The following is a 27,693-nucleotide window of genomic DNA, read 5'->3' on the forward strand; positions in this document are numbered from 1 at the left end:
AAGTAATTTGTAAAGTCTTTAAAAGAAAAAAATCTGTCTTAATTTCCACAACATTATATACCCACAAAACTGAAGGTAAAAAGTAGTTCAACTGCAGTTCATTTGACTGTACTATAGATATCATTATACCTGAAATGATTAGAGCAGTTTTGGCATAATCCTATTAGTGCTGAATAAAAGGTGATAGAATCTACTCTGAAAACAAGCAGCAAGTCTTTGCCAGAGCTTTTTACAAACAAAAATCTAGGTTAAAGGAAAAAATCAAAACCCACAAAACAGAAAAAAATCCAAGAAACAAGCAAAACAACCCCAAACAAACATGAACCCCAAAGCTACTACAGTTTAAGACAAGTTGTAAGGAATGATGTGCAACTGAAACTAAATGGGGATATAGTGAAAGCTATGATGATATCCCAAGGTTCCCATTAGACTCAAGCTCAAAGGAAATCAAACTGCTGGGGAGAGGAAAACAAAAATCAGGTTTTTAAATACACTTGATTTTGCCAGAAGACTATCCTTGAAATATTTTGCTCATGCACAGCTGAGAGATCACAATTAACATCCATAAATCTAATGTTCTGTTCTGTCCGTAGAGGGATGAGAGTCAGCTCTTTGTTTTGTTTCTAATTTGTCAGTGTTCTACTTTATCTCCTCTTTCAAGCGTCCTTGCAAAAATATTTTGGCCAGAGAAGCAGGTAATTCTTCTAAGCCAGTTTGTCTGTTGCTACAAAAATTCAAAATGCAGTGAGCTTTTTTGGCAAAACATTGTAATTTCTGATAGGATCATGTCTAAATATTTTTTAGGGTGACCAGGAAGGCAAATTTTACAGGAAAAGCACAGAATCCCAGAATGGTAGGAGTTGGAAGGGACCGCTAGAGATTAGCTAGTGCAACCCACCTATTAAAGCAGGTTTGCCTAGAGCAGGTTGCACAGGAAGGCATCCAGGTGAGTTTTGAGTATCTCTAGAGAAGGAGACTCCACAACCTCCCTAGAGCAGAGCTGCCTTTTTTTTCAGACTTGACCAAGTCTTGACTATTGCTGGAGAGCAAGAAAAGTATTGGGAAAAAAAACCAACACATCACTTCCTGTGATCTCAGTTTGCTGCACCTTTACACCTCTGTAGCTAAAAGATTACTTAAAAAATCAACACATTTTGAAGCAAACCTCCCCTCATACAGGTAGCATAGCCTATAGCTTATGGGTTTTTTAACTATATGTAGAATCTCAAGTTCAAAATTTAGATTTGAAAGCCCAAGATACTGCTTTTAGCCAGGATCTAGAAAGGTATCACCTGCTTACACTAGGAAGCAATTCTGTCTCACTGATGAAAATGAAACCTTTATGATCAGCTACCATCCAAGAACTCTCGTGTTTTACTCCTCAATGCTCTTATTGGATTTCCATTTGTAGGACTAACATCCAAACAGCACATCAAGGTCTTCAATCTCATCTCAAGATCTATGTTTCAGGTTACTGCAGGGAAAAAAATTCAGATGAAGGTGTGAATTTTTGTAACAGTGTGATAATGTTAAAATGAAAGTCTGCAATGCAAACTGAATGAGTAGAAAACAGTGAAGTTACCTGTAGGTAATGAAAATGAATTCATAATATTCAGTAGTTATTAAGCCTCACATACTGCACAAACCCACATGCAAGGTAGTAAATGAAATGGCAGACATTTTTAAATAACATCTTTAATTAAAGTTTTTGCAAAGGCAAAATATTAAACTTAAAATAGGTCTTAGTACATCAAAATACTAAGTTCTCTAATCGTATTCCAAGCATGGCCTTTGAAACATAATATCCTGTATATCACAGAGGAGCAACCTTGATCTGCAATTGTACAGAATGAATTTTACAAACATAATAAATATATTTACCCCCTTACACATAACAGTATATGTACAACAGCAGTTGACAATAGTAGCTCAGAACAGCAAAAAAGGATATTCCCCCACTCCATAATCTATTGGTACCCTATGCACTCTGGAATATGTCTCATTGGATGACTGTACATATAGGTAACCCAAGGTAGTTCTTCCTATTAAAAAAACAAAGCTCCTTTTGTTCCACCATGTCTAATCCACCAAATAATAATTAAGAGGTACACTCTATGAGCTGCTTGAAGAAAGTAGACAACAGGGAAACCAACGGACTGGTTTTTACACATTTCCCAACCAATCACAGCAATGGGAAAACAAGACTTCAAATGCCAGACACCAATACATAACAATACGCAGGTTAGCTCATCTTGTCTAGTCATAAACCTGAACTCCTGAAACGAACTTGAATTTGAGTTGAGGGTGCATGGATGGGGTGGCACAGAGTGAACCCCACAATGCTGTGCAAGACAGCGTGGTATCAATCCAGTGTGCATTATGCTAAAGCCATTGTTCACTTCCTGACATCTCACTGCATTCTTTTAGGAAGCTTTTGCTTTGGGATAAATATGGGGAGGACTTGTTTCTTTCAAAGGAGCTTTTAGCAATTGAAGAGATTAGACTGAAATAAACTTTAGGTAATAAGGTCTCTAACTCCTTCACTGGAATTAAGAAATTCTACTCTGGTAGTGTTATGTGGTGACATAATTACTGCTGTCAAGTGGTAGAATCACTTCCACAGACTCAAAGAAATTAACTTTAACACTCCTAATTGCACAGCAGAAATAGAGAGTACATTTATTAAAAAGATCTGTTACATGACACATGTTCTTTGCTCTTTCCTAGCAACTGTGCCTCAGAATCATGCATCATATTCTTGGAAACAAACTCGGACCACAATTATCACTTGAGATCGTGTTTAGGAAACTGAACGATGTTCAAATGCAACTTGTGAACACAACGCAGTAAACCAAGGAGTATGAAGCCTCACAGAAATCTGTTGCTAACCAGCAACTGAGGGGGAATAAAAACATGTCTTATTTAAATAGCCCAATATAAAGTTCCTTATTTGACTAAATTCTCTATCTCCTTAACAGAAAACATATTTCAATTTGTTTTTACTTAGATGTCTTAAAATGATTGCACACACTAAAACCCAACAGAATTAAAGACAAAATGTTGCTTTTCTGATTGATGCACTGCAGGAAAATTACTCTCTCAGGAATCAAGAAAAAAAGTATTATCATCCTGGCAAAACACATATTCTGCAAACTGAAAAGGCACAGGATTCCTAATTTTGCCCAGGTGCTCTACAAGTTTCCATCAGCCTTTGTGGTTATAATTATAAAGTTATCTTTCCCCATTTTTTCCATCAGAAAAAGGTGCTCCATTATCTGTGCAAATTTTAACATAAGCCCTCTTGAAATCATTGTTTCCATAATACTGAACTACTTAAATGGGGAGAAAAACCACAACACAAAACAAGCAACCCTCAAGCAGGGAAAAAAAACCCAGACAGGGAAAAAATTAATTTATGAACATGGGAATCCCTTGCCCTCTGAAAGGAATGGTTTCTTTGGAACCTCATGAAATGATCTGTTCAGTTACATTGCTAAAACCATGATTAAAAATTCAAGTACAATAATAAAATTAAGCAAACTACATTCTTACAGCAAGCTGCTACAATAAAATGAAATTAAAACATGCTTTTTGATTTTTAAAAAAAAGGAACACTTGATGTAGCAATAAGAGCACAGTTTGGTGTGTTCGTATTTGACTGGCTTTCTGAAAACTTCACAGGTATTTATATTAGAAGACAAAACCTCTTGTCTGAAAAAGCATACCATACAATTAGCTTGCAAGAGACTGTGCATGTTCAGAAAGCTTTTAGTATCCTTCAGAACAGGCTAAGCGTAAGTTACCGTTACAGTTCTGCTATCCCTTAAAAATAAATAAAAAGGCTATGCATTTCTAATATGTATGAGGGTGAAAAGAAGATTAAAAAAAAATAAAAATCACTAAGATGTATGAAAATAAAGTGTTGTGGAAGTAATCTGGGTTCCAGAAGTATAAACAGCAATCAACAGCTAAAGGGATTTTTTTTTCTCTTCCCTTTTATTGGTTTGGCTGTGCAGCGTTATGGGAATTCAACTGAAATCCACTACCTAAGACTTATTGGTAACAGATATGGAAAAAGTGAGGGAAGGAACTAGTTAGTACATTATTGATTTCATTGCAATCATATATAAACGTGTCAACAGTGGTAGAAAAATGAACCAAAAGATCTGCTTTGTTCAGAGGAAAGCAAACATCAGTTTGAGATAACTTGAAGTCCCAAGTCAAAAATACACTCTAAATGATGATTCCATTACTTAAGAATGAATTAGAAGAAACATCAATTAACCTTTCATAAAGCTTATATGTGTAGATGGCTTACTAACAACTATATAGCTCCAGACATAGTCTATAGGCAGTTTTAGTCCGCACCAAGAAGAGCACAGGTATGGAAAACCACAGAGAAAAACAAAACAAAAACCCAACAAACCCTCTTTACAATGTGTTCTGAGTTTTCTATGTACTACTGAGAATGCACTTGGAGGCAAGTAAATCAGAGAATGAAAATTAGAACAGTTGTTACACACTGATAAAATATACTTGTGGTGTTGTTAAATAATGTTCAGAAGTTTTAATTCTTAAGCAAAAAAAGGTCAGAAATGATGTTTCAGATGTCTGCTTCTGAATAGTCCTTCCCAATTCAGTTAAAATGATCTTCTCTGCATCCCTTTATCATCACATTTCCAAGCACCCAATGAAAGACAAAAATTCTTAAATAGTGAGCCACATGAACTCAGTTTCTGCAGTGTCATGTCCATTCCTTCTCCTCATTCAAAAGTAACTGTTTTTTCAAAAGTAGGGTTTGGAAGAATAATACATCCATGAAAAAAGAGAGGTTTCACTTCTTGGGAGGAGAGAAGAAGGAGCAACCTTGTTGCTTTTCACAAAAAAATTAAAAACTCAAACAAAAATTCACCACCAAAAAACCCTCTGGAAAAGGCAAGTGAAAAAGTGACTACACAAGGTTTAGTGCATCCAACTGCTTGATTTTCTGTTACTGAGACAGTCTCATGATACTCTAATAAAATTTGTGTTCTCAAAGCTGTGCAGCTCTCTTCTTCAAACTACATGCCACTTGGAAACTTTAGAGATTAACTGCAACTAAGTTAAATGGTTACCTTTAAGTAAAGCAGATCTTTGATTAACAGAGTTGCAGCCAGGATGTTAGATTCTTCAGTCATTTCCTATATTAAAAATGTAGTCATTCTTGTGGTTTAAGTATTTGTTGATGTCTGGACTATCTACGTAGATTAAGCAGGTGACGGAATGCATCTTTTATGTCATTACCCACATATTCGATTCAAGAAGTCTCCTAAGCCTTTTTAATTAAAAAAAAAATTAAACCAAAACACAAACAAAAAAAAAAAAAAAGTCAATAGAAGCTGTATTAATCATTTCAGTTCAGTGATGCTGAGCTACCACCAAACAGCAAAAATATAGCTAACAAGTTAAGCAGTCTGACTTCCATGGGAGGGAGCTACAGGTGCTTAGAATTTTAAAAATACAGCCCTAAAAGGTATCATCACTTACACGAAATTAAAATCATTTGGAAATATAAATGATCATTTTACCATTTTTAACTGCTAGGAACGACAAAACTGTTTATGGGGAACTGAAAACAAATAGATACAATAATTAAAGAGCATATCAGAATTAAAAATATTTTCCTTATACAAGTTATTTAAAATTTAACACCTTAATTCTTACCCTTCTGTACAAAGCCTGCACACAGTTTATGTAACATTCTGACCATCCTCACTACCAGAAGGAAGTGTTCAAAGCAAAGATTTGTACACACGATAAGCATTTTCAGATTAATAACCTATCAAAGGGAAGAGTTCCTTCAATCAGTGGAAGTTTTCTTTTTAAATCTTAAGGGAAGAAGGGGAGAGGGGGAACAAAGCCTTACATGCTAAATACCAGCTGTAGGTACCTGTATGTTTAATTGATAATTAAGGTATTCCTAACACACAAAACCAGCTCCCAGACAACGCTATAGCTGCTACAGTCCATGGCTTGCTCATCTGAAGTAGTGTCTTGTTGCCACAATTTATCTTTGTTCCAAAACTTCTGTTTACTGTTTATTTCTGATGTGCAGATACACATTTTGATTGGAGTATACATCCAAGTCTCAACCTTTACCGCTTTTGACTTTGTTTTCCTTTTACAGGGAGTTTTTTTGCTTTGTCTTTTAAAACTTCACCATTCTGCATCCCCAATGGCTTTGGAAAACACATAATCTCTTCCGTTAAGATTCATGATGCCATCTTTGAGATGAAATTTCCATTTGTTTTTACTTCTATGAATCTACAAAACAGAGAAAAAATGTTGAACTAATATTACTCTGCATCAGAAATGTGTAATAATGAGCAAATAAATCATATGGGCAAGAAAAAAAATAAAGTATATATTACACATACCTTACCAGATTATAAATATCCTGATAATAAGCTCTGCATTTAGTTACGAAAAACAAGTTATGCATATAGCAGTACTTTCTGGTTTAATCTTTTAAAAGGAGAGATAGCAATTGTCACAAAACCTTGCTAACAAAGCAATACTCCAAAATCCAAAGCATGTAACACTTTTTCAGAGGTTGCTGGAAAGGGAGAAGAGAGATGCAGCTAGCTGATTAAATGTATCCAATGTAATTTGATTAAACTGTCTGATTATGACAGCCACGAAGCTCCACGTTGAAAGACAGAAATCCCCATTTCAGCCATTGTTAACAGGAAGATCACCATTTAAAACCACCTCTGAAAGGGTCAAATGTATTTGTTGCACCTAAACTCCATTCTGCATGAGAACTAGTTTGTTATGTATGGAGAAGGCAGCAGGCCTATTCCACTTTCTAATAATACTGCAATTTGCCTCCAGGTTTTGCTAAGTCAAGTTTTGGTTAATGATTTTTCAGTCTGAAAAGCTTTCTGGTAACAAATGTTGATACAGAATGTACAAAGTTTGATATAGAATATATATCCTAGTCTCAACATTCTACAAATTCTCCTCAGTGGGGAGTCACTGTATATTGTGCTAGTTTGAAACAGGCTAGAATGTTTTGGTGAGAAGGACTAGACCATAGACTGTGAAATCAAAACCAGACTGATGTCTACTTCGCTCATAAGCCTGCTGAGATGTATAAAAACATAAGTCAAAACACAGATAACACACTCGGCATCAACTCTCGCTCGGGCTGCTGGCTGAGCTGCATCTCTCTAACCTCACCCTCCATTTTTGGGACTAACCCACTTTGCTTCCTAAACCTCTGGCCGAACCGCTGTTCTTTCCTGGGACTGGGGTAAGGTTGAAAGGGGCAGGGGGAAAGTGAAGGGGTGACTCAGAGCCCCTCCTGGAGACTCAGGTTTCTGGGAGGGGAGTTGTGTTTCTCTATTACCTTTTACCTTGTCTATTTCTGTATCTAACTGTATATACTGTAAATATCTGCTTGTATCTTGTGCTAGCTGTAAATAAATAGCTTCATTCCTATTTCCAAAGCTGGCTGAGTCTAGTCTGGGTGATTTCCAAAGTGTGTGTGGGGGGGGAGGGGGGGGAGAACACCCAAACCATCACATATACGATTAACACTCCAGCTCTCAACAAATTGTCAGTGACACTGAGAGAAATATCATCTCCAGTATTGGGGATGATGGAGTGAAATCAGTCTTCACAGTTAAAATACTGGCCCTTTCAAGGCTCTGGTTAAAGAAATTTGTAGGATTGAGCTGGTTCAGCTATTTGCAAGAACCCAAGAAATACTATGACAGAACATAAATAGAAGAAAACATTCATTTAATTCTTGTTTCTTAGTGGGTCCCTATTACAGGGGCCTGTGGCATAATGGACTTCTAGGTTATAATGGGCATTTTCTTCTTGTCACAGGGTAAGAATAAACCAACTTTTATTCATACTCTCTTCATAAAAATTTCACACAGAATTAACTCTAAATTATTCATGTGCATTCCCAAACAAATGCTACCCGACTACAGAAAGCAAGTTGACAACTGTAGTGAAGGAGATCAGAATGTTAGGGGCTGGAAGGGACCTCAAAAGATCATCTAGTCCAACTCCCCTGCCAGAACAAGATCACCTGTGTATCTTCTCTGAAACAGAGAAGATACACAGCCAATAAATAATTTTAGTATTAGAAGACTTCAATTATCTTGTGCCTACTGAGTAAATATCAATGTGCAGGAAGACCGAGGCTGTTTTAGATACTGTACTGTCGAGTCCTTCTTCAAGACGAAGTCAGGAACCCACAAAACTTAAGTTTATGGTAGCGTGCATTATAAAAATGTCACCACAGCCAACAGCAAGTATATATGACAAACGTTTTCTCCAGGGCCAGTAAGTCAATAAATCAATTAGGAAAATGTTTAGGTACATTTATGTTCTTCAACGTGAACTAAAAGAAACTGAACAAAATTCAGTCTGAAGAGTTAATTTAAAAACACCACCAAATACCCAAAACCAAATCACAACACAACTCCAAACAAATCTAAAACTCACAACAACATGCATACAGTAAGTAGAGAGCAGATAAATACATGCCACCCATCAAAAAGGGCATCAGAAAGAGCAAAAGATCACCAGCACAATTAAGAACTATGACAACAAGATAATTTGAAGGCAAAGATCTGTCAGAAAGCTGAAATGCTGTCCAAAAGAGAAAGGATTATCATAAACAAAATGTAATTAAGTCATCTACAAGAAAAATTAAGAAAATGTTACCAAAGACATAAATCCAAGGAAACTCCATTGCAATTTTTATATTTCCATCGAGGACAGGAAGTCTCAGCATCTACTACAGTGCTGATGGAATGAACAAGTAACATAGCACCAGAACACACAGGACTATAGCATTCTATCCATTATTAGTGCCATTGTTTGGTCTGTGCTCACTTAGAGATAAGAAGCCAGGGGTGACAGCAAAGCTTTGGCTCTTCTTGCCCTTCCAAATGGCATTTCACAAAAATCCCTCATCAGAAGCATCTGAGCTGTCATGTGATAAGTGAACTCCTCAGAGGAATGAGGAATAAATAATTCAAGACAGGAAATCAAGGGCAAGAACACTGTTTTTTGCAGTGAAACGAGATCATTCCAGAACAGATATGTGCTGGCTGGCGTCTACACGATTTAAGAATTCAGCAATCATCTGGAAAATAACAAAATGTCACTGGTGATACAAAAGGGGCAGTTACAGATAAACTTCAAATGATATTACTCGTTGTGGGATACAACAATGCTGACATTCAATATACGTGAAGGTACCATGACGGAAAAAACAATTCCAACTCACATGGATAAAGAAATTACAGGTTTTGGTTGACAATTACAAGTCAGGAATGAGATTCCAGCATTCTAATGCTTACCACGAGTACATCAGATCTGTGTTCTGCGAGGTCAAAATCATGCACAGACTATTGCGCGGTTTGCTACACCACTTAGTTATATGTTACAAAGAGCTTTGACCCTCTCTCTGGTAATTATTCTATCACCAAGAAGATATTTCTTAGTGACAAAAAACACTCTCCACAAGCCTAAATCGTAACGATTACTTCTATTGAGGGCCACAGCAAACATACAAACTTACTCGTAATAGTTCACTTACCCTGAGAACAGAGGACTGACCTTTTGATAAAGGTCAAAGGTGAAGAAAGAGCTTTACTCATGACCAAGTTTAGTATGAACATGTCAAAGAAACCTTGTTTAAAAACAAACAACAGCTAATTCTTGTGTTACCATTCACATTATAATCTTTACAGATCTACCTGTACTATTTCAAAGATAATACTTAGAAGTTATAACTTGGTAAGAAGTGTAATTATTGGATTCTGTTCTTTAGCGATTACCTTGTCATACTGGCACACAACAACATTTTCTGTATCAAACAGTTCTTGTCCTTCCTCATCACTCACATCATCTTCACTGTTAAGAGGCTCCTGAAATAAACATATGCAAAAAGTTACACTGTTTCAGAAGATCAGAGATGTGAATGTGATTACTCACACCAGTCTACAGTCTTGTTTATGAACTAAAGGATTTAAAACGTAGAGAGAGTATTAGGCTTTCCAGCTGAAGGCTGATGGCCACACTTTTCCTTTCTGCCCTCCATCCTGACAAGCTGTCCTTTATCAGTTATAGTCTGGAACTTCAGTGTCCAGGGCAGATTCTAGGCACTGCTGCCTTTTGTCACCACAATCATTCTTGCTTCTTTAATCACAGAATGTTTTTGTTTGGAGGGACCTCCAAAGGTCATATAGTCCAGTACCCCTGCAGCAGTTAGCAAGGACATCATCCATTAGATCAGGTTGCCCTGAGCCCTGTTGACCCTGACCTTAAATATCTCCAAGGACAGAGCCTCAGCTACCTCCCTGGGCAACCTGTTTCAGCGTTCCACTACCATCATGGTAAAGAGCTTCCTCTGTTGCAATCTGTCTTTACACAAAAACCCTATTGTTATACTGATTTTCCATTTTCTAAACCATCTAAGCAGTGGATGCTTTAATGTGCCACTAGAAATAGAAATTCCACAACTTATTCATATTCGAAGTATCACAAAGAGAAACAGAGCTCAACACATCAATAAACTTTTTACAGGAGGGGAAGCACATGCTTTATGATCTTGCATACAAAATAACTTCTCTGGACCCTTAAAAATTACTTTTTAAAACTTGTTTAGCTAATACTCTGTTCCAGCACAAATTTGTTTGTTTTTTAATTTCATGTAAATAAACACCTTAGAAGCTAAACCAACCCCTAATAAGTGCAAACCAATTTTTCAGTAATTTTCTGTAGAGATTACTAACAATTTTCCTGTCCTATTCACCTTCCTCATCCACATTTTAAGATGCTTTGCTAATAGACAGTGTCCCTAACTTCAATATATGAAAATAAGGAACTTGAAGTGCAAGGGTACGTTCTGTTCTCAAAATTATCAGAATATAGTTTTATTGAAGCATTTAATGTTCTTCCAAATACTGCAGAAAAAAAAATGAAACACAAGCATGCTTCAGTCTACTGAAATATGTTTACCTCTTCAACCTGGCCATCTTCACCTCCATCTTTTTCTTTGTCTTCCTCTTCATCATCATCATAGTCTTCTTCCTCATCTTCCTCTTCTTCAGATGATGTATCTCCTGCTCCATCAACTTGGAGAACAAGTGGTGCTTGTGGTTGTGCCTGCTGCTGCGGTTGCTGCTGACCAGCTGCAGGAATCTGTGCTTGTGCAGGCGTAGGCGCAGCCACTGTTGTAGGTATGACTTGTGTTTTATTTCCTGTAAACAGGATCTGCTGAGGCTGAATAATCACTCCTGTCTGCTGGGAAATCCCTCCAGGGATAGGAGCCAAAACCTAATGGAATATCATTACAAGTGCTGTGGCTGCTAATATAATAAGCTACCACATCACTTACAGAAAACAATTAAAACATATCAGTCTGACTTGCATGAACTAGAGAAGCAAGAGTTACAAACATTCCACCTATACCAGATACATAACTTAATCTTCACTAACTTCTCTCATTGCTCAATGTTCATTTTCTGCATTTTGCTGCATTTTTTACTGCTAAATCTAAGAAAAACTATTGTATTTCCATTCTAAAATGCTATCACCACACATGAGTTCCAAGCATAGCAGAAGAACGCTTAAATTCAAGTAAAAAGATTATTTTTAAGCCTTGTCTATAAAATGTTTAACTTTAAAACTCTCTACAAATTGTTACTTATGCTTAAACGACAGAAAAACAAATGAATGCTGTATTCAATGCCTACACAGTCAATCCTGCAGCTGAACAAAAACCCTGGTAAAATTGTAATCAGTTATGTGTGTTTGAGGTGTTTTCTTCTCTATGTTGTGACAGAATAGTTTTAACCAATAAAGACACTGTTAAAGGCACAAATACTAGGATTATGCACATGGCACAATGGTCATCAGGGGATACACAAATTTTAACTGCAGTCAGTCATAATTCAGCAAGAGTAAGAGGGACATTGAAAACAACACTTCGAATTTTTCAATCCTAAAAACACACACTTCTGAAGTATTTCATTTTTACAATGTATACTATTTGTGACTGTGTTCTTTTCCAAATTGCTCAAGAAATTGCTATAGGTTTTTTTTTCAAGTATGCCTCGTCAGAACTTTTTCTTTACCTGCTGTATAACAGGTGCTTGTACTCCACCAGGCTGCATTTGTGGTATGACCTGCTGCTGTAGAACGACGGGCTGCTGTGGTTGAATTATGTACTGAGCTCCATTTGCAGTTCTAACTACTTGGAGGATTTGGCCTGTAATAAAATAAGCATCAAGTTAACCAAATGTAGAAATTAACTTTTTAAATTACCTTAGTTTAGGAGTTTGTTTCCTGGAAGAACACCAGGAGAAGGTGCATTTATGTTTCAATTTCATCACTGAAAAGACACCATGCTGGAACAACTGCATCAGAAAAAAATGAATAGGGTTGCTTACCATCAGAATGGTACAGGTGTGCCTTACAGCTGTGAGGCACACAAGCCAGAAACAAATTTACATGTGCAAGCCAAAGCCTAATCTTCTAACACAGCACAGTATTTGAAACATTGGCATTGTGCTGTTTCGAGGCTAACTGGAATATTTTACTGAGAGGAATTAAATCTTTAGCTGTGAGAAGAAAAAAAAACAACAGAACCTATATCCCTCATTTTTCTGCTGAGAAACACAACTAGTCAAAATATAGATAAGACACTCACTTCTCACACACTGCTCAGTTCTCAGTTCTGCTGCTTCTTTCTGGCAGTCTGGTCTCTGTGGTTGCCTCTGATTTAACCCTAATTCGACCTAACCCTTTTCCCTCTAATCTCCTTGTCTTTTTGACATCTGACCTCAAATCTCTCCAGATTTATCACATGACATGGGGGTTGATCTGGTTATTTCTGAAGGGAGGGAAAGAGGGATGGGGGAGGAGGTTTGGGTTAGCTTGGCAATCCAATTTCTGGAAGTATTGTGTTTCTATATGACTTTTAACTTGTATATAACTGTATATATACATGCCTGTAAATTGTGCTAAGCTGTAAATATAGCTTCATTCCTTAACTCCCAGCTGGCTGAGTCAAGTCTGGGTGATTTCATTGTGTGTGGGGGTGGGTAACTCCCAAACCATCACAGGCTCTCACTCAGTGAACATACCTTGTGTTTTAAAAGACAGATTTTACAGACAGAAAGACAAATTCACATATACCAAAATAAGGACTTGGAAGTTAGAGAGATTTGAATTTTTGTAAAAGCTACACATTTAATTTTATTTCAACTATATAACCACTACACAGTCAAATGTCTAAAGCAGGAAAAGTTAATTCCCAGGTGATTCTGAGCAGACCAGATTAATTACTCTGGCAAAAGCAGCAACTGATTCTAGAGAATGAGCTTTCTCAGATCTTTTCTCTCCAGGTGGAACAGACCCAGAATCTAGCTTATAAAATCAACAGAATACAAAAGTACATGAAGCATCGGGTATGCTGTTCATAAAAATAAGATTATATCCTAAACATACACCATTGTATTTTAAAATGACAAATCTAAAATAAACCTAGCATTAACAGCAAAATTAAAAACTCAGCACATAGGAGAAACATTAAAATACTTCTCATCTGAAGTCACAGGTGAGGTGATCCTGCTCTTTTATAACCAGTCTATTACTTGTGCTCAGATCATACATTACTAAGTTCAGAAACAGGCAAAGGTGAGGGACACCAACACCTGTCTTCTTGCTTCATGTGCTTCACTTAAAAGCCAGAACACCTTGCATGAAATCTAACCTGTTATACCACTGTTAGGACAGAACCACAAGGTTTGTTAAGACTAGTGAAGAAACTGCACTACTTTGTAAGGGTGGGTTACGAAATTCTGCTTTTTAACAATATATACCAGAAAGCAGACCCCAGAACTTCTCCCTGCCAAGCCCTCTCAACACAGTTGTTTGATCTCAGTGCTAGGACACTTACCTGAATTTGTAAGTATCTGCTGAACAGGAGTAACTCCAGCAGGGAGAGCCAACGTAGCTGCAGTGGCTGCAGCACTCTGAAATACAAGGAAAACTTTTTAACCAGGCACTTTTGAGTGTTCCATCTCAGAACATATTGCCTGAGAATATGTAACTTTTCATTGCCATTTACAATGTTTGCACACAAGTTTATGCTGCTATTGTAAATGCAGGCATTTATCAACTGCATATTATACGGCATATAGAAATTGGATGCTTTTAAATGCCATTTAGATGTGGTGCTTAGGGATGAACTTTGTAGAGTAACATCAATGGTTGGTTGGACTTGATGACCCCAGGGGTCTTTTCCAACCAGAATGATTCTATACAATTAATCTATGTTTTTGACAGTAGCAGAGCTGTAAAAGCACTGGCATACTCGATTTTGCAGTACTCATCAACAAGATCTAACTCAGATAGAATAAGAAGTTCAACTGTTGAACTTGGGAAGTAATAAAATGCATTGAACTCTAAGAAAAATAGTAGATGCTATGTGCTCTTGGCCTCTGGGTAAATCATGGTATTTTGAGTATTGAAATTCATGTTCTTTTCCATAGTAAAGTCAGAAGCAAAGACTAAGCAAGGTGCTCCAACTATGGTCATGAAACTTCATTTCATGTGCTTTCCTACCATATAGGTGATAAGAATGTAACAAATTCTGAGTTGAATACACATATTTAACTTGTGTTGGCTGCTGTTTCCACTGCTTGGCAAGCTTTAAATCTTTTTTAAGCAAACCAAGCTCTCAAAAAATAACCTCTAGAGATGAAAAACTGCAAGAAAACACTCAATGACTAGACTCAGCTTTAAATGCCATTACAAAAATAGTGAATCGCATTAATGTGACCAGAGCAGATTGCCATGAATTGCTAAATAATCTCTCCCTTGTTAAGTTTCAGAGTAGTCAATGTTTTGCCCTACATCTAGCAAATACAGTATACTTGCATCAGTTCATGTTGTGACAGTATATTACGAGCACATCAATAGGCAGATTCATACCAGCAGTATTCCAATTTCTGCTTAAACAGAACTTTGGTTAAACACATGTAAAGGAGGATCAAGGTAAGCCCTGCATTTGTTATCAAAATTCTGAACTACTGTTCCTAGATGGTCAGCACAGCAACAAAACTCAAAGATGGCAGACAAGTTTATCAGTGTATCCTACATTATTTTTAAGCATCTCATGCTAAAAACCCTAGATTTGTGTTTACTATTTAATCAAAACAACCTCCATAATGACAGCGATGCATGTATAAACTTCTGCTTTTCTTACCATGCCTGATGCATTCATGTGCGGTATCAGCTTGGAATCTGGAACAATAACCTGCTGCTGAGGTGCTAGAAATAAAAGAATAGCATTTCATGAAAACCATGCAGTTTGCTCAAAAAACATACAAGTCAGAATAACATCACCCAAACGTGAACTGAGCAGTGTAACAAAAAACTATTGAGCAGCCTCTGATCTTTTAACATTTAATCTCAAAACAACACAAAACAGCAGCTCTGAGAGACAGCATGGCTTTTTTTGGTTCACAGATCTATTTCAGGGGCTTCAGTTTCCTAGTCTGACTCCACGTAAAGCAAGATTCAAAATACAAAGAAAAAAACAAACCAACAGGGAAAAAAACCCAAAATCACAACTCCCCCAAAAGCATACCAATGGGACCAAAAAACCCAACAATGGGTTTGTGTCATACCAATTATTTTGTTTTGATTCTATGGCAGTTAGGTTTTGGAGCATGTTTTGGGTTTTTCTGAGGGGAGTGAAGGGATAAATCAACTCACAGCTATCCTTTGTGCCTATAACAGCATAGGCTCTGATCCAGGAAATCTGATAAAAAGACTGCTTTGTGACTGACTACCAGAGATAAATGCACCATAATCTTAGCAGCACACTGAAAACTCAACTTGAACATTTAACAGGTGGCAGATTTGTTTACACAGCATACATACAATAAAATGCAGTAGTATTCATCTTAGTTTTCAAACCAAGCTGTAACTGGTGAAAATGTTTCCTTTAAATGATTAATGAAGAATACACAAGGCAATAATTAGACAAGAAATAATACTGTTATAGACAGCTAAAATATACTTTGGATATCCAGAACTGTGAAATTTTGTAAGACCAGAAAGATACCCAACCATTATGCTTTTCCTTTGAAACTTATTGTAACACAAAAAATCACCACCTGTATATACAGACTGTTACATGCACAATTATTTTTTCATATCCAAGCGTCCACTTTTATTAAGAAAAAAAAGGAGATTTAAAAAAATTGCTCCTAATGTTACTACCTCATGACTAAATTGTTGACTGCATATGAATATTGGTTTGAAATTACAGACCCATGGATTTTTAATGAAATCTGATTCTGAAACACAAGTTATGTAATTCAGAGTATTCACAGTATCATCAGGGTTGGAAGAGACCTCACAGATCATCAAGTCCAACCCTTTACCACAGAGCTCAAGGCTAGACCATGGCACCAAGTGCCACATCCAATCTTGCCTTGAACAGCTCCAGGGACGGCGACTCCACCACCTCCCCGGGCAGCCCATTCCAGTGTCCAATGACTCTCTCAGTGAAGAACTTTCTCCTCACCTCCAGCCTAAATTTCCCCTGGCGCAGCCTGAGGCTGTGTCCTCTTGTTCTGGCGCTGGCCACCTGAGAGAAGAGAGCAACCTCCCCCTGGCCACAACCACCCTTCAGGTAGTTGTAGACAGCAATAAGATCACCCCTGAGCCTCCTCTTCTCCAGGCTAACCAATCCCAGCTCCCTCAGCCTCTCCTCGTAGGGCTTGTGCTCGAGGTCTCTCACAAGCCTCGTCGCCCTTCTCTGGACACGAGAAGAGCAGAAGAATTCAGTTATTCCAAAATCTTCTGAAGACTATGAGTAGCACAACTACCATGACAGCTTTCACCAAGACAGCCCTCGATCCACTAAGTAGAGGCAAGTAGAGATCAAGTTTAACATAGTCACAAAGTTATCCATTAGATGAACATCCTACTACAGATTTAGAATACACTAATGAGTTGGACTAACTTGAGGGGTTTTTGCCAGAGACACCAGACAGTATGTCTTACCTTGCTGAGATGTTGGAATAAGGACCTGTTGTGGCTGAGACTGCTGCTGCACAGTCTGCTGCGGCTGAGGTTGTGTATGATGGTGGTGGTGATGATGCTGTTGCTGTTGCTGCTGCTGCTGTTGCACCTGCAACAAAAGCTGCTGCTCTTCTGAGTGGAAACCATCTACAGCCTTGGACTGCATCAGCTTGTTCTCCCATAGCTAGTTTGGAAAAGTAAAGAGAAATCTGTGAATTAAATTTACTCAGTAAGATTTGTAACACTATAAAGACAGTACACCAAAACTGAATTTGTTTTCACTGTTCACTTATATGGTGTATTTCACCTAAAAAAGCTTAGGAAAACACAGACTGAAGAGTTAACTCCAAAAAGGTAACATTTGAAGAGGAGGAATTAAAGATGCCTTAAGAACTTGGTGCCATGGTCTAGTCTTGAGCTCTGTGGTAAAGGGTTGGACTTGATCTGTGAGGTCTCTTCCAGCCTTGGTGATACTGTGATACTGTAACTCTGAGCCCAAGCTTAAGCTTTAACAGTCTCTCTTTCAACTATGTAAGATTCAACTCTAATAGATGAATAAATAAACTGCTAACTTTAGCTTTAATCACAAAAACAATTCTTCATTACAGTTTTTCTCAAGCCATTTCTTTCTGGAACTCCTCAACAGAAGTTGTTTGAAGCCTACTGCCTCATAACACACTTCAACAGAAATTATCAGTACACCTAAAATAATGCGTCTGTACATTTACACAGTTTCTACTGCAGTATCTAAATCAGCTTCTCCAGCCCTTCAGCTCTTGATATCAGATGACATATCTCCAAAAGCCACAGATACAAAAAGAAAAGTAGCTCTTGCACAAAGACAGGATTTTAAGTATTCTGTAATACATCAGATTTAAAAAAAAAGACAACAGGTATCCAGGACTCCCAATTCCAAGTCCCACTTAGTGTTCCCCTAAGCCTCCGTCTTCAATATTTCATTTTCCTTCTTGTCTCTTTCCTCACTCAATCTTTTCTGACATCATTTGTAGAACATGCCTGTGACACAAACACCAAACAAAATACAAATGGTGTTTTTCTTCTAGTGCTCTCACTCTGCTTCCAACAAGACAGGTCATGGTTTAGTGACAGAAGTCTTCAGCTCTTTCTGTCTAGACAAACTCCAAAATTGTTTTCTCACTCCACATTTTTAATAGCTAAAAACAGTGAGAGTGTGGCATGTCCTAATCTCTGAAGAAGTCCTTATGCAAGAGTTGAAATAAGCAGACACATACTTTCCTTGTTTCCTTTCAGGTTATTTTTTTAATCTTTTTTTCCCTCTGACTTTTCTCCTTCCTGTTGAAACGCTTCATTTATTCAGGAAGAATTTGAATAAAGCCATAGAAGAATCCACTACAATTCAGGCCAACAATCTGCCTTTCTTTTGGAACCATGGTTCAAACCCACTGTATATAAAACTGTTCTGAATTCAAGAACTTCAGAAGGTGGCAATGTGGACAGTGCAATTTTACAATAGGTGCAAAATCAATACCTCCCCAAACCATAAATGATACATGCAAAAATCTGATGATGCATTTGATGATGGAACTCCTTTTCTTCAGAGACAAAACTGAAGTAGAAACAGTTTTGTTTTCCCTGCAGAGAAACCTTAAGAACTGTCTGCCTCTAAAAGAAACATTTTTCCATTTCTTTCTTAAAGACAGTGTCAGTGACCAAAATAATACTATGAATCTGGATGCCTGCTGTTAGTTTATGTCAAGATTAACAAGCCAGATTAGGGAAAGTAAAGAAGGTGATCAGAGCTCCTCATACAGCAAGCATAATTGAAATTATATGGGGCTACAGAATGACAGATTAATACAATGCTTAGCTAACTCTAAATTTAGCATTCTTACTGTGTGCAATAACAGGCAGATCCAAAACCCAACTGCTGTATTGGTCTATTAAACCCCAAAATCTTCAGTTTCAACTTACTGTTTTAAGTTCCATAAGAACTTGTTCATCCACTCCTTCATCCAGAAAAACTTCTCTGACATCATTGATGACATCTTCAATTACAGATCTGTACAATTTAGGCTGTAAAAAAAACCCAAACCTGTCAGCCTTTTTTGAAAGAACTTTGTAATTTGAACTTAAGATTTCTATCCCAAAATAGCCTCTGAAAAGTGCATTACAAAATACACTGCATATTTCTGAGTGACTAAAACATAGAGGGAGGTATAAATCAGCAAGGACAGCTCAAATGAGGTGAAAAGGGAAGAGAGTGTTTGCTGTATTTTGTGACATAACTGTGGGACAAGAGTTTTCAAGTCACGAGGAGTGCAATTCAAAACACAAAGAAGGAGGTTGTTTTCCATTCAGTAAATGTTTCCCACTTGCTTGCCACTGTACACACTGCATATGAAAAATATCTGGATGTGTGCAAAATGTCCACGTCAAATAAAGTTAAAAGTATATTAGATAAAGACAGATGAAAGAAACTTGTTGGTGCTTGCTAGATCAATAAGCATCAAATACAGCTCAGAATGATCTCAAGCTGAAAAATTCTGAGGGCTTAAAAAATTTACTGGAAGCATTCTTGAGTCCCTGTTCTTCTTTACACAACTGTCTATAGAAACTACTAAAGACAGGATATTAGGCTAGACAGACTTCTGTCTTCAGTCAGTACTTCTCTTTTTGAGGGGGAAATACTACAAACCCATTATTAATATTTTATGTTGATTTCATGCCTAAACTGTCAATTGACTTAAGGTTGGAAAAAAGTTTTGTAGTCTCCATCCCTGAAGAGTCTCAAAAGCCATCTGGACACTGTCCTGGGCGACTGGCTATAAGTGGCTCTTATAGCAGGCAATTTGCAAGATGACCTTCAGAGGATCCTTTCAATTTCAACCATTTTGTGAATTTTAGAATGCAGGTACAATTTTTAATAACTATGTAAATACTTAGCTCTATCAGTCAAAGCACAAGATTTACTTCATAGGATGGCAGGATAGTCGTACTGCTGCACCTTTTAAACAGTACAGCTTGGACCTCTCTACATACATGTGAACCTCAATGCTATTTTGATTCAGTTTAATTATCTGTGCTAATTGCAAGGTAGCACAACGAGCTCTAAATTAGGACTGTGAAACCTATATACTTCAGTGACCAATTCTGTTCCTTGGGATGGAGACAGGCCATTTCTAAACTGAAGCAGGTAGAACTTTCGTTAAGCTGACATCTTCCTATAACCCATTCCAAAATATCCTTAGACAATAAACCCTAAATGCCACACACATCAGATACGTTGTATATCTACAAAACAATCATTCTGGATTCATGCAGTGCCTTTGGCACCCCAGGAGAGCTGCGTCTATAGACGTACAAAAAACCTGCATCAAGCACATGCAGTCAGTCCAGGAATGCTAGAACCATATAAATTTACTACACATGCTTGAAACATTTATTATATGCATAAACAGTTGCTCAATACACCCCAACAGTGTTAAATCTGTTACAGATATGCTGAAGATGTTATTGCACACATTACAGAATTGTTATGCCTAAGTTAGGGAATAACAAAGAGGGAAGAGCAGCATACTCTAGGAAATTTAGGATCTTTGCTTTCAAATGTTAAAAACAACAACAACAAAAAACAATACAAACAAACAAACCAAACTTTTAAAGAAATTAACTGACATTACAAAGAACCTATTTGGAAGCCTGAAACTAACAACTAAGCAGTTTGCCAGTTGCTTAGGACATTGTCTCTAGTGTTCAAAACAAAATACACACTGGGGCATATTCAAGCAATTTTTCTTTAAAAACCTGCAAACAACAATAAGAAAATAAAAGCAAGAAATCATCAACAAAATCCCACAAGCCACGTGTCAATATTCTGATAAATGGTATCCTATCAGTACCCTTGGGTATTTTGGGCTGCTTTTTATTTTTACCTTTCACTTTTCACCACTCTGCCACTTTTCATGTTTAAAACATGCTGCTGTGCAAATCAAGTAGCAGAAATATTAGAATTCATGTTTTTGTCACTTGTCTCTCAAAAAAAAAAAAATCTGGCCTCAAGTACCAAGGTACATTCACCATTCTTGAAAACTACATTTACAACACCTACATCCAAAACTGCCCAAAAGACTACTTTCAGATTGGTTCCCTGAAAACAATACTGCATGTTCATATAATCAAACTTTAAGAACAGCACTAATTGTGCTTATAAAGAGACTTTCAAAGGCAGACTACTCTTGAGCACTAATTTTAATTCTTCATAGTGACTGAGAAATACCAAGCATTGTTAATAAGACTATTTTTTCCACTTGCATCCAACTCACAGAAGACACAAATAAGATGTTCTACCTATCATTAAGTCCTATTATTTCTATAATTAAGCAAAGCTTATACAAATTTGTACAATGCTTATACAATTCAGCTAGCACATATTCTGTGTATTGTTCCTTACTGTATTTAGAAGCATCTGTTTCTTAATGCCAAAACCACATTCTGCAAATAAACGTGCTTAACCCCAAGCATGCCAGTTATTTTACTCAGACAAGAGAACTACCCGTATGTCTGAAATTACAATTAAAATTCCCACAGGACAGAAGCTGAGTTTTCTCCTTAAATCCCCCTCTTAGATCATCTATTAGGTCAACTTTTCTAATAAAAGAGTAGAATCAACCAGGTTGAAAGAGACCTCCAAGATCATCCAGTCCAACCTATCCCCCAGCCCTATCCAGTCAACTAGACCATGGCACTATGTGCCTCATCCAGTCTTTTCTTGAACACCTCCAGTGACAGCGACTCCACCACCTTCCAGGGCAGCCCCTTCCAATGGCAAATCACTCTCTCTGGGAAGAACTTCCTCCTAATATCAAGGCACCAGCACAACTTGAGACTGTGTCCCCTTGTTCTGTTGCTGGTTGTCTGGGAGAAGAGACCAACCTCCACCTGGCTACAAACTCCCTTCAGGTAGTTGTAGACAGCAATGAGGTCACCCCTGAGCCACCTCTTCTCCAGGCTAAACAACCCCAGCTCCCTCAGCCTCTCTTCACAGGGCTGTGCTCCAAGCCCCTCACCAGCTTTGTTACGTTTCTCTGGACACGTTCCAGTATTTCACCATCTCTCTTGAATTGAGGAACCCAGAACTGGACACAGGACTCAAGGTGTGGCCTGACCAATGCTGAGTACAGGAGAAGAATAACCTTCCTTGTCCTACTGGTCACCCAGTTCCTGATACAAGCCAGGATGCCACTGGCTCTATCAGCCACCTGGGCACACTGCTGGCTCATGTTCACCTACTATCTACCAGTACTCCCAGGTCCCTTTCCTCCTGGCTGCTTTCCAGCCACTCTGTCCCCATCCTGTAGTGCTGCTCAGGGTGGTTGTGGCCAAAGTGTAGAACCCTGCACTTGGCCTTGTTAAATCTCATCCCATTGGCCTCTGCCCACCCATCCAGCCTGTCCAGGTCCCTCTGCAGGGCCCTCCTGCCCTCCAACAGTTCAACATCTGTTTCTAGGTTGGAACAGATTTTACACAAACAGTCCTTAATAATGTTCCCCAGCAGTTGCCTTCTCCTGTCTCTATGGTCAGACTTTTTCTAAAGTCTATTCACAAAGCCTCCTCCTAGGAAATGATACTAACATTTAGATACACCAAAATGACCCTACAGCCAAACAATCTGCTTGGGAATGTTTCCTTTTAACCTTAGTGCAGCAAGGAAAACAAAAAATCTAACATCAGAATTGTGATTTCTACTGTCCAATGCTGATTAATCAAAAAAAGCAGAAAGGCAAGTTAAGAGCATAGATGCTCACTCTGCCATTGACATAGTGTCCTTCTGAGCAACTTCCAACAACTGAAGCAAGCAGGAAGCCCCCTCCCAAAGACAATGGCACCACGGAGGGGCAAGTAAGCCTACAGCAATGCAGGTTAATAAACCCACAAGTGGTTTGTAGGTGTATATATCTCTCTCCATAAGCCACATGGTGCACTGGATCTAAAGACAGATCAAAATTTTTGGACACTGTTCTAATCATGTAGTATCATAGTATATGTGACACACACATGGCTGCAGCATTAGAAAGAACAAACTATCAGCACACTTACAATGAAACAGCATGTCTGAACTCACCTACACTCAGAAAAATCCTGTCCAGTTGGAAACATTCTCTTATGTACACTGATACTGAGCATTCAGCCCAGGTGGATGCAATGCCTTCCACAGAGGGGGCAGCAATGCCTTCAAGAGCCATCCATAGTGGAATCTGGAAGAATATCACAGAACGCTCTTCCTCTACTACCTCAACTAAGGCTAATCCAGTAAAACTACAAAACAGCCTCAAGCCTTGACCTTTAAAAGGAAGCATGCTGTTACTGTTTCAGACATACACTAAGTGTTGGTTTTAAGCATTATTTATATGATGCTCAAGCTGTTTACACAAACCATCTAAGGCTAGAGCTGAATGACAAAGTTATATTTTGAGTAAACGGTGTATGAAAATAAGTATGACAACACAATTACTGAGCAGGTATAAAGACAGGATAACAGATGAGTTAAGCTTTCCAATAAATTTCTGCATTCAGAGAAAGCAATGAGAACAAAATGGCAATTTTAAAGATTCCTGTTAAAATAACCATGCTTTCATCTGGTTTACATTAAAGTGCCTCCCTCATAAGGAGTACATTGCTGTAAACGTCAAGTGCTTTTAAGAGCAAAACACTCAAATCACTCTTCAATAAACACTATTCCAAACACTTACTATAAAGACAACAATTAAAATTCCTGATTTATTAGATACAACCACAAACACGGAGAAGATTTGGAATCCAGTACTTCCCCTCTGGGAACATAAGGAAACATTTATACTTCACTTTCTCTGTGCATCTTGTAAAGAAACTCAACTGCTACACACGTGCACACACTCTAAATCTGAGGAGCAACCAGGATGCTATTTTAAGAAATGCCATAGGCCTTTGGGGGCTTACACTTCCTACATTCCTTCAGCTTCAAGGATACAATAACTGCAACTCTTTGTTCCTTCTAGAGCAATCCCCGAAATGTCACTAATCTTTCTCCTATCTGTGCAGTTACAGCTGGAAGCTGGCAGCTATGTGACAGCTGGCTGTATGCCAGCTGAAGGTAACTAGTTTTAGTCACAGTTAGATCAAAGATGTGCATAAAAAAAGTAACACATAATCTAAATCGTGAGCTTTTTTAATGTTTTGGTGGACTTTTGCAAATAGACTACCTTTGTTACCTACAAAATCTTACACTGCATATAACTGTTATCATGTTTCATTTGTCCTTTACCAGGAAGAACAGATTTCTAGCAATTCAGATTTTAACACATGCTGACATGATGCTGTTATACACACTCAGCTCAAAGTCCAGTTATCATCTGGCTACAGTATTTCAAAATGCTCTTATTCATCTTGGGTAACCCTAGTAGCATAAGCATCACAATCCTTGCTGCTGAAAGAGACTTAAAGTTGAACATGCATTATTGCAAGGTTTTAATACTCAACTGAAAATTTGCCTATAACACACTTGTTCAAAGCAAGCTCCTATTAAGATGGCTTTTACTATTCCAAATGCAAACTCAGACACCCTCCAAGAGAACTTCACGGAGGTTAGGCCAATACAGAAACAGTCAAGAAAACGCAAGTGTTAGTAAACTGCTGAATAAAAGATATTTACATGTACTCTAAAAATGTGTATATGTATTTTGCTATTTGGTACTAACCTATGTGGGAAAAAAAAAGCACCAGAAGAGGCTCTAATTTACTATACAGAAATAATCAGAAAATAAAGCCAGAAGTTTATAGCCAGAGAACTAACAATCAGATCACACATGTTTTGTACACGTCCTTAAGAGCAACTGCCCTGAATGTAATGGATGAGGACTTTCCTAAGATTTTATAATACAAAACCTGACAAAATATCAAAGCCGTGTTACTTTGTACGACCCAAACTCACAGGCAGGTCTGTATAATTTCAGATTTGGGAAGGAAGACGAGAATGCTCTGCTTTTTTTTTTTTTTTTGCATTGTGTTCTGCCAAATGCTAAATATTGCAATTACATCAAATATTAGTAAGATGTCTAAAGCCTTTGTTCTGCCTGTACTGCAGTAAAAAAATTCTACAGTTCAGTCACCAGAAACACATCAAAATCGCTGAGTACTACCTGTGGGCCATGACCCACAGATGAAACTTTATAGTTTATTTCTAGGGTGACAACTGTAGTCAGACCTTGGCCATAAAGTAAGTACCACATTACTCCTTGATGTGCTGTACTAAGTGAGAACCGTTTAAACTATACATTCCCCACCCATAGAATCAGTCAAGGTTGGAAAGGACCACAAGGGTCACCTAGTGTCAACCCCCCTGCCATCGGCAGGGACACCCTACCCTACATCAGGCTGGCCAGAACTTCATCCAGCCTAGCCTTCAACATCTCCAGGGATGGGGCCTCAACCACCTCCCTGGGCAACCCACTATCAAGTAGCTTACAGATGCACAGAACCCTGCACTAACTGTACGCCAGGCACCCAAAAAAACCCAAAACGAAACACATCAAAGACCCACCACCACAACCCAAAAAAAAACAAACCAAGAAACAAACAAACAAAAAGTTAAACCGTTTGGAATGCAGGAGAGGACGAAAACTGTCAGTGCAATGCGTAAATGCAAGGGTAAATCCATTCACATCGGCTAGGAGACACCCCAGCCAGCAGAAAGCACCGCAGCTCCGCAGGCCAGTGGCGACAGGGCCAGGCAGCGCGGACGGCAAGGGAACGGGACAAAAAAAAGACCCACACGAAAGCCCGTTCAGGATCCGAGAGACAAGCTGCCTGTCTCCCAGCCTCCGCCGCGGACGCATGCACCTCCCAGCCCGCGCTCCGCGGCTCGCTCCCTATTTAAAGGCTGATGTGGTGTTTAAATGGAGAGGCGGTGACGTGGGGCTGGAAAGCACCTTCCCATCCTAGCAGAGTCTATATTAGAGAGCGGCAATAGCTCTATATAAACAGGGCAGCCACAGGGAGGAGGAACACAAGGAGCAGGGAGGCAGAAAGGCAGAGGGAAGCCATGATGGATCTCAGAGCCACAAACAAGGGGGCCGAGCCCGCCGCCGGGACGCCGGGTTTGTCTCCTCCAGCGCTTCGGGGCGGGGGTCGCGGCCGGGGGGCGCGCAAGGGGGAAAGAAGCTGAGAGGAGAGCGGCGGCCGAGGGGGGCTCGATGGCTGCGCAGGTTTGTGTGACTGCTTGTTGCAAACCTCTGTGAGTACAACTGCAGCAGCGAGCCACCCGCCAAGGTGCAGAAAGCACGAGAAGGGAACGGGGGTAGACGGATGGTTTTGTCTTTTTTTCCTCCTTCGTTCTTTTTGGGGTACGGTTTCTCTTTTTTTCCTTTTTTTTTTCTTTCTCCCTTTGTTTTTAAAATAAACACTGCCTTGCTATCCGGAGAGAAGTTCAGGGCTTTCGCTCGGCGTAGCCGATCCGGCTGGGCAGGGATAAGTGCTTTTCAACCATCGTCTCCTTCTTATAAAGCAACGTAAAATGGCTTCACGGGAGCCCGCCGGGCTTCGCCACCGCCACCACCACAAAACCGAAACTCGGGCGCTGCTTCACCTCGCCCCGGGACGGCGGCCGGGCGAGCGGCAGCGCCCGTACTCCCCCTCCGCTCGCTCCGGCTCTCGCCCCTTCCCCGGGCAGCAAGACCCCCTCCCCGTCAGTCCTCCCCTCCCCGCCGGACACCTAGCTCGCCGGCCCCAACCACCCCGCGGGGCTTCTTTAGCCACCGCCCCGCGCCCCCTCTCCCACCGCCCCGCTCCCGCCGCCCCCGGCTCCGCTCTCCCCGCCGCCGAGGCGGTCGGCGCCGGGCGCCGCAAGTTGGCTCCCCGCCGTGGGGGTGAAGCTCCCTTGCGCCCCGCGCCGCTCCTTCCCGCCAGGGGGAGGGGGCCGGGACCGCTCAAGGCGGGCGGCGGGAGGGAAAGGGAGTGCGGGGGAGGGGGCGGCGGGCCCCGCCGGCCCCCTCCGCCCGCGCTGCCCCTGGGGCCCCCCTCGCCCCCCGACCCGGTCCTTACCACGGGGTTTGTGTTAGTCGAGCTCGCCATGTCCCGAGCCCCCCGGGACGCCCCCAACCACGGGGGGGAAGAAAGGGCGGGGGAAGTCGCCCCTAAAACAATAAACCTGCCCGGCTGCGTCCCCCCAGAGCCCGCGCGTCCCGCCCAGGCTCACGGGCAGCCCCGCGGCCTGGCCCGGCCTCGTTCGCCGGCCCTGGGGCTGCAGCCGCCGCCGCCAGCCGCCCGCTCTGCCGCTTCGCCCCTTTATATAGCGAGAGCCGAGCAGCTGCGCGAGCGGCCAGGGCGAGAGGGGGGCACGGGCGGGGGGGGGCGCGAGTCACCGCGAGAGCTGCGCGCGAGACCGCGCCAGGCCGGACGCGGTTACGTGAGCACCCGCCCCGCCGCCATGACACCTACCGAGGCGGAAGTGACTGCTCTGGGTCGGACGTCTGGCTGCCGCCCGGCCCGGCCTATCGAGGCGGAAGTCTCTGCGCATCGCGGTCCGGCGGCGCCTGACGTCAGGGTGCCCGCGGGGCGGTAGCAGCG

At 40.0% G+C, this 27,693-nt stretch overlaps 1 protein-coding gene across 2 annotated transcripts; it reads right to left on the reverse strand.

The window, feature by feature from the left end:
* Window positions 1-1,679: 1,679 nt before the first annotated feature.
* On the reverse strand, window positions 1,680-27,461 carry GTF2A1 (general transcription factor IIA subunit 1). Of its 2 annotated transcripts, none has more exons than XM_064151171.1 (9): window positions 27,169-27,461; window positions 19,066-19,167; window positions 17,095-17,296; window positions 15,284-15,348; window positions 13,973-14,048; window positions 12,147-12,280; window positions 11,029-11,346; window positions 9,846-9,935; window positions 1,680-6,303 (listed from the first exon to the last, which is right to left on the reverse strand). In XM_064151171.1, exons 1-9 carry the CDS (start codon window positions 27,196-27,198, stop codon window positions 6,196-6,198), a joined length of 1,125 nt encoding a protein of 374 aa, XP_064007241.1. In that variant the 5' UTR covers window positions 27,199-27,461; the 3' UTR covers window positions 1,680-6,195. The 2 variants fall into 2 exon arrangements, with proteins under 2 accessions (XP_064007241.1, XP_064007249.1); XM_064151179.1 differs by lacking the exon at window positions 27,169-27,461 and adding an exon at window positions 25,723-26,052.
* Between the last annotated feature and the right edge of the window lie 232 nt (window positions 27,462-27,693).

Source organism: Pogoniulus pusillus, chromosome 1, assembly GCF_015220805.1.
Source record: "Pogoniulus pusillus isolate bPogPus1 chromosome 1, bPogPus1.pri, whole genome shotgun sequence".
NCBI classification, from domain to species: domain Eukaryota; kingdom Metazoa; phylum Chordata; class Aves; order Piciformes; family Lybiidae; genus Pogoniulus; species Pogoniulus pusillus.

What these genes read in the sequence shown, in the direction of transcription:
- GTF2A1 (XM_064151171.1), bottom strand. Translation starts at nt 27,198, where the DNA reads ATGGCGAGCTCGACTAACACAAACCCCGTG. An exon ending in TTCTTATGGAACTTAAAACA is followed by an intron (nt 17,297 to 19,065) that starts GTAAGTTGAAAC and finishes TTTCCAAACTAG; the next exon opens with CTATGGGAGAACAAGCTGAT. An exon ending in AAGCACCTGTTATACAGCAG is followed by an intron (nt 11,347 to 12,146) that starts GTAAAGAAAAAG and finishes ATATTCCATTAG; the next exon opens with GTTTTGGCTCCTATCCCTGG.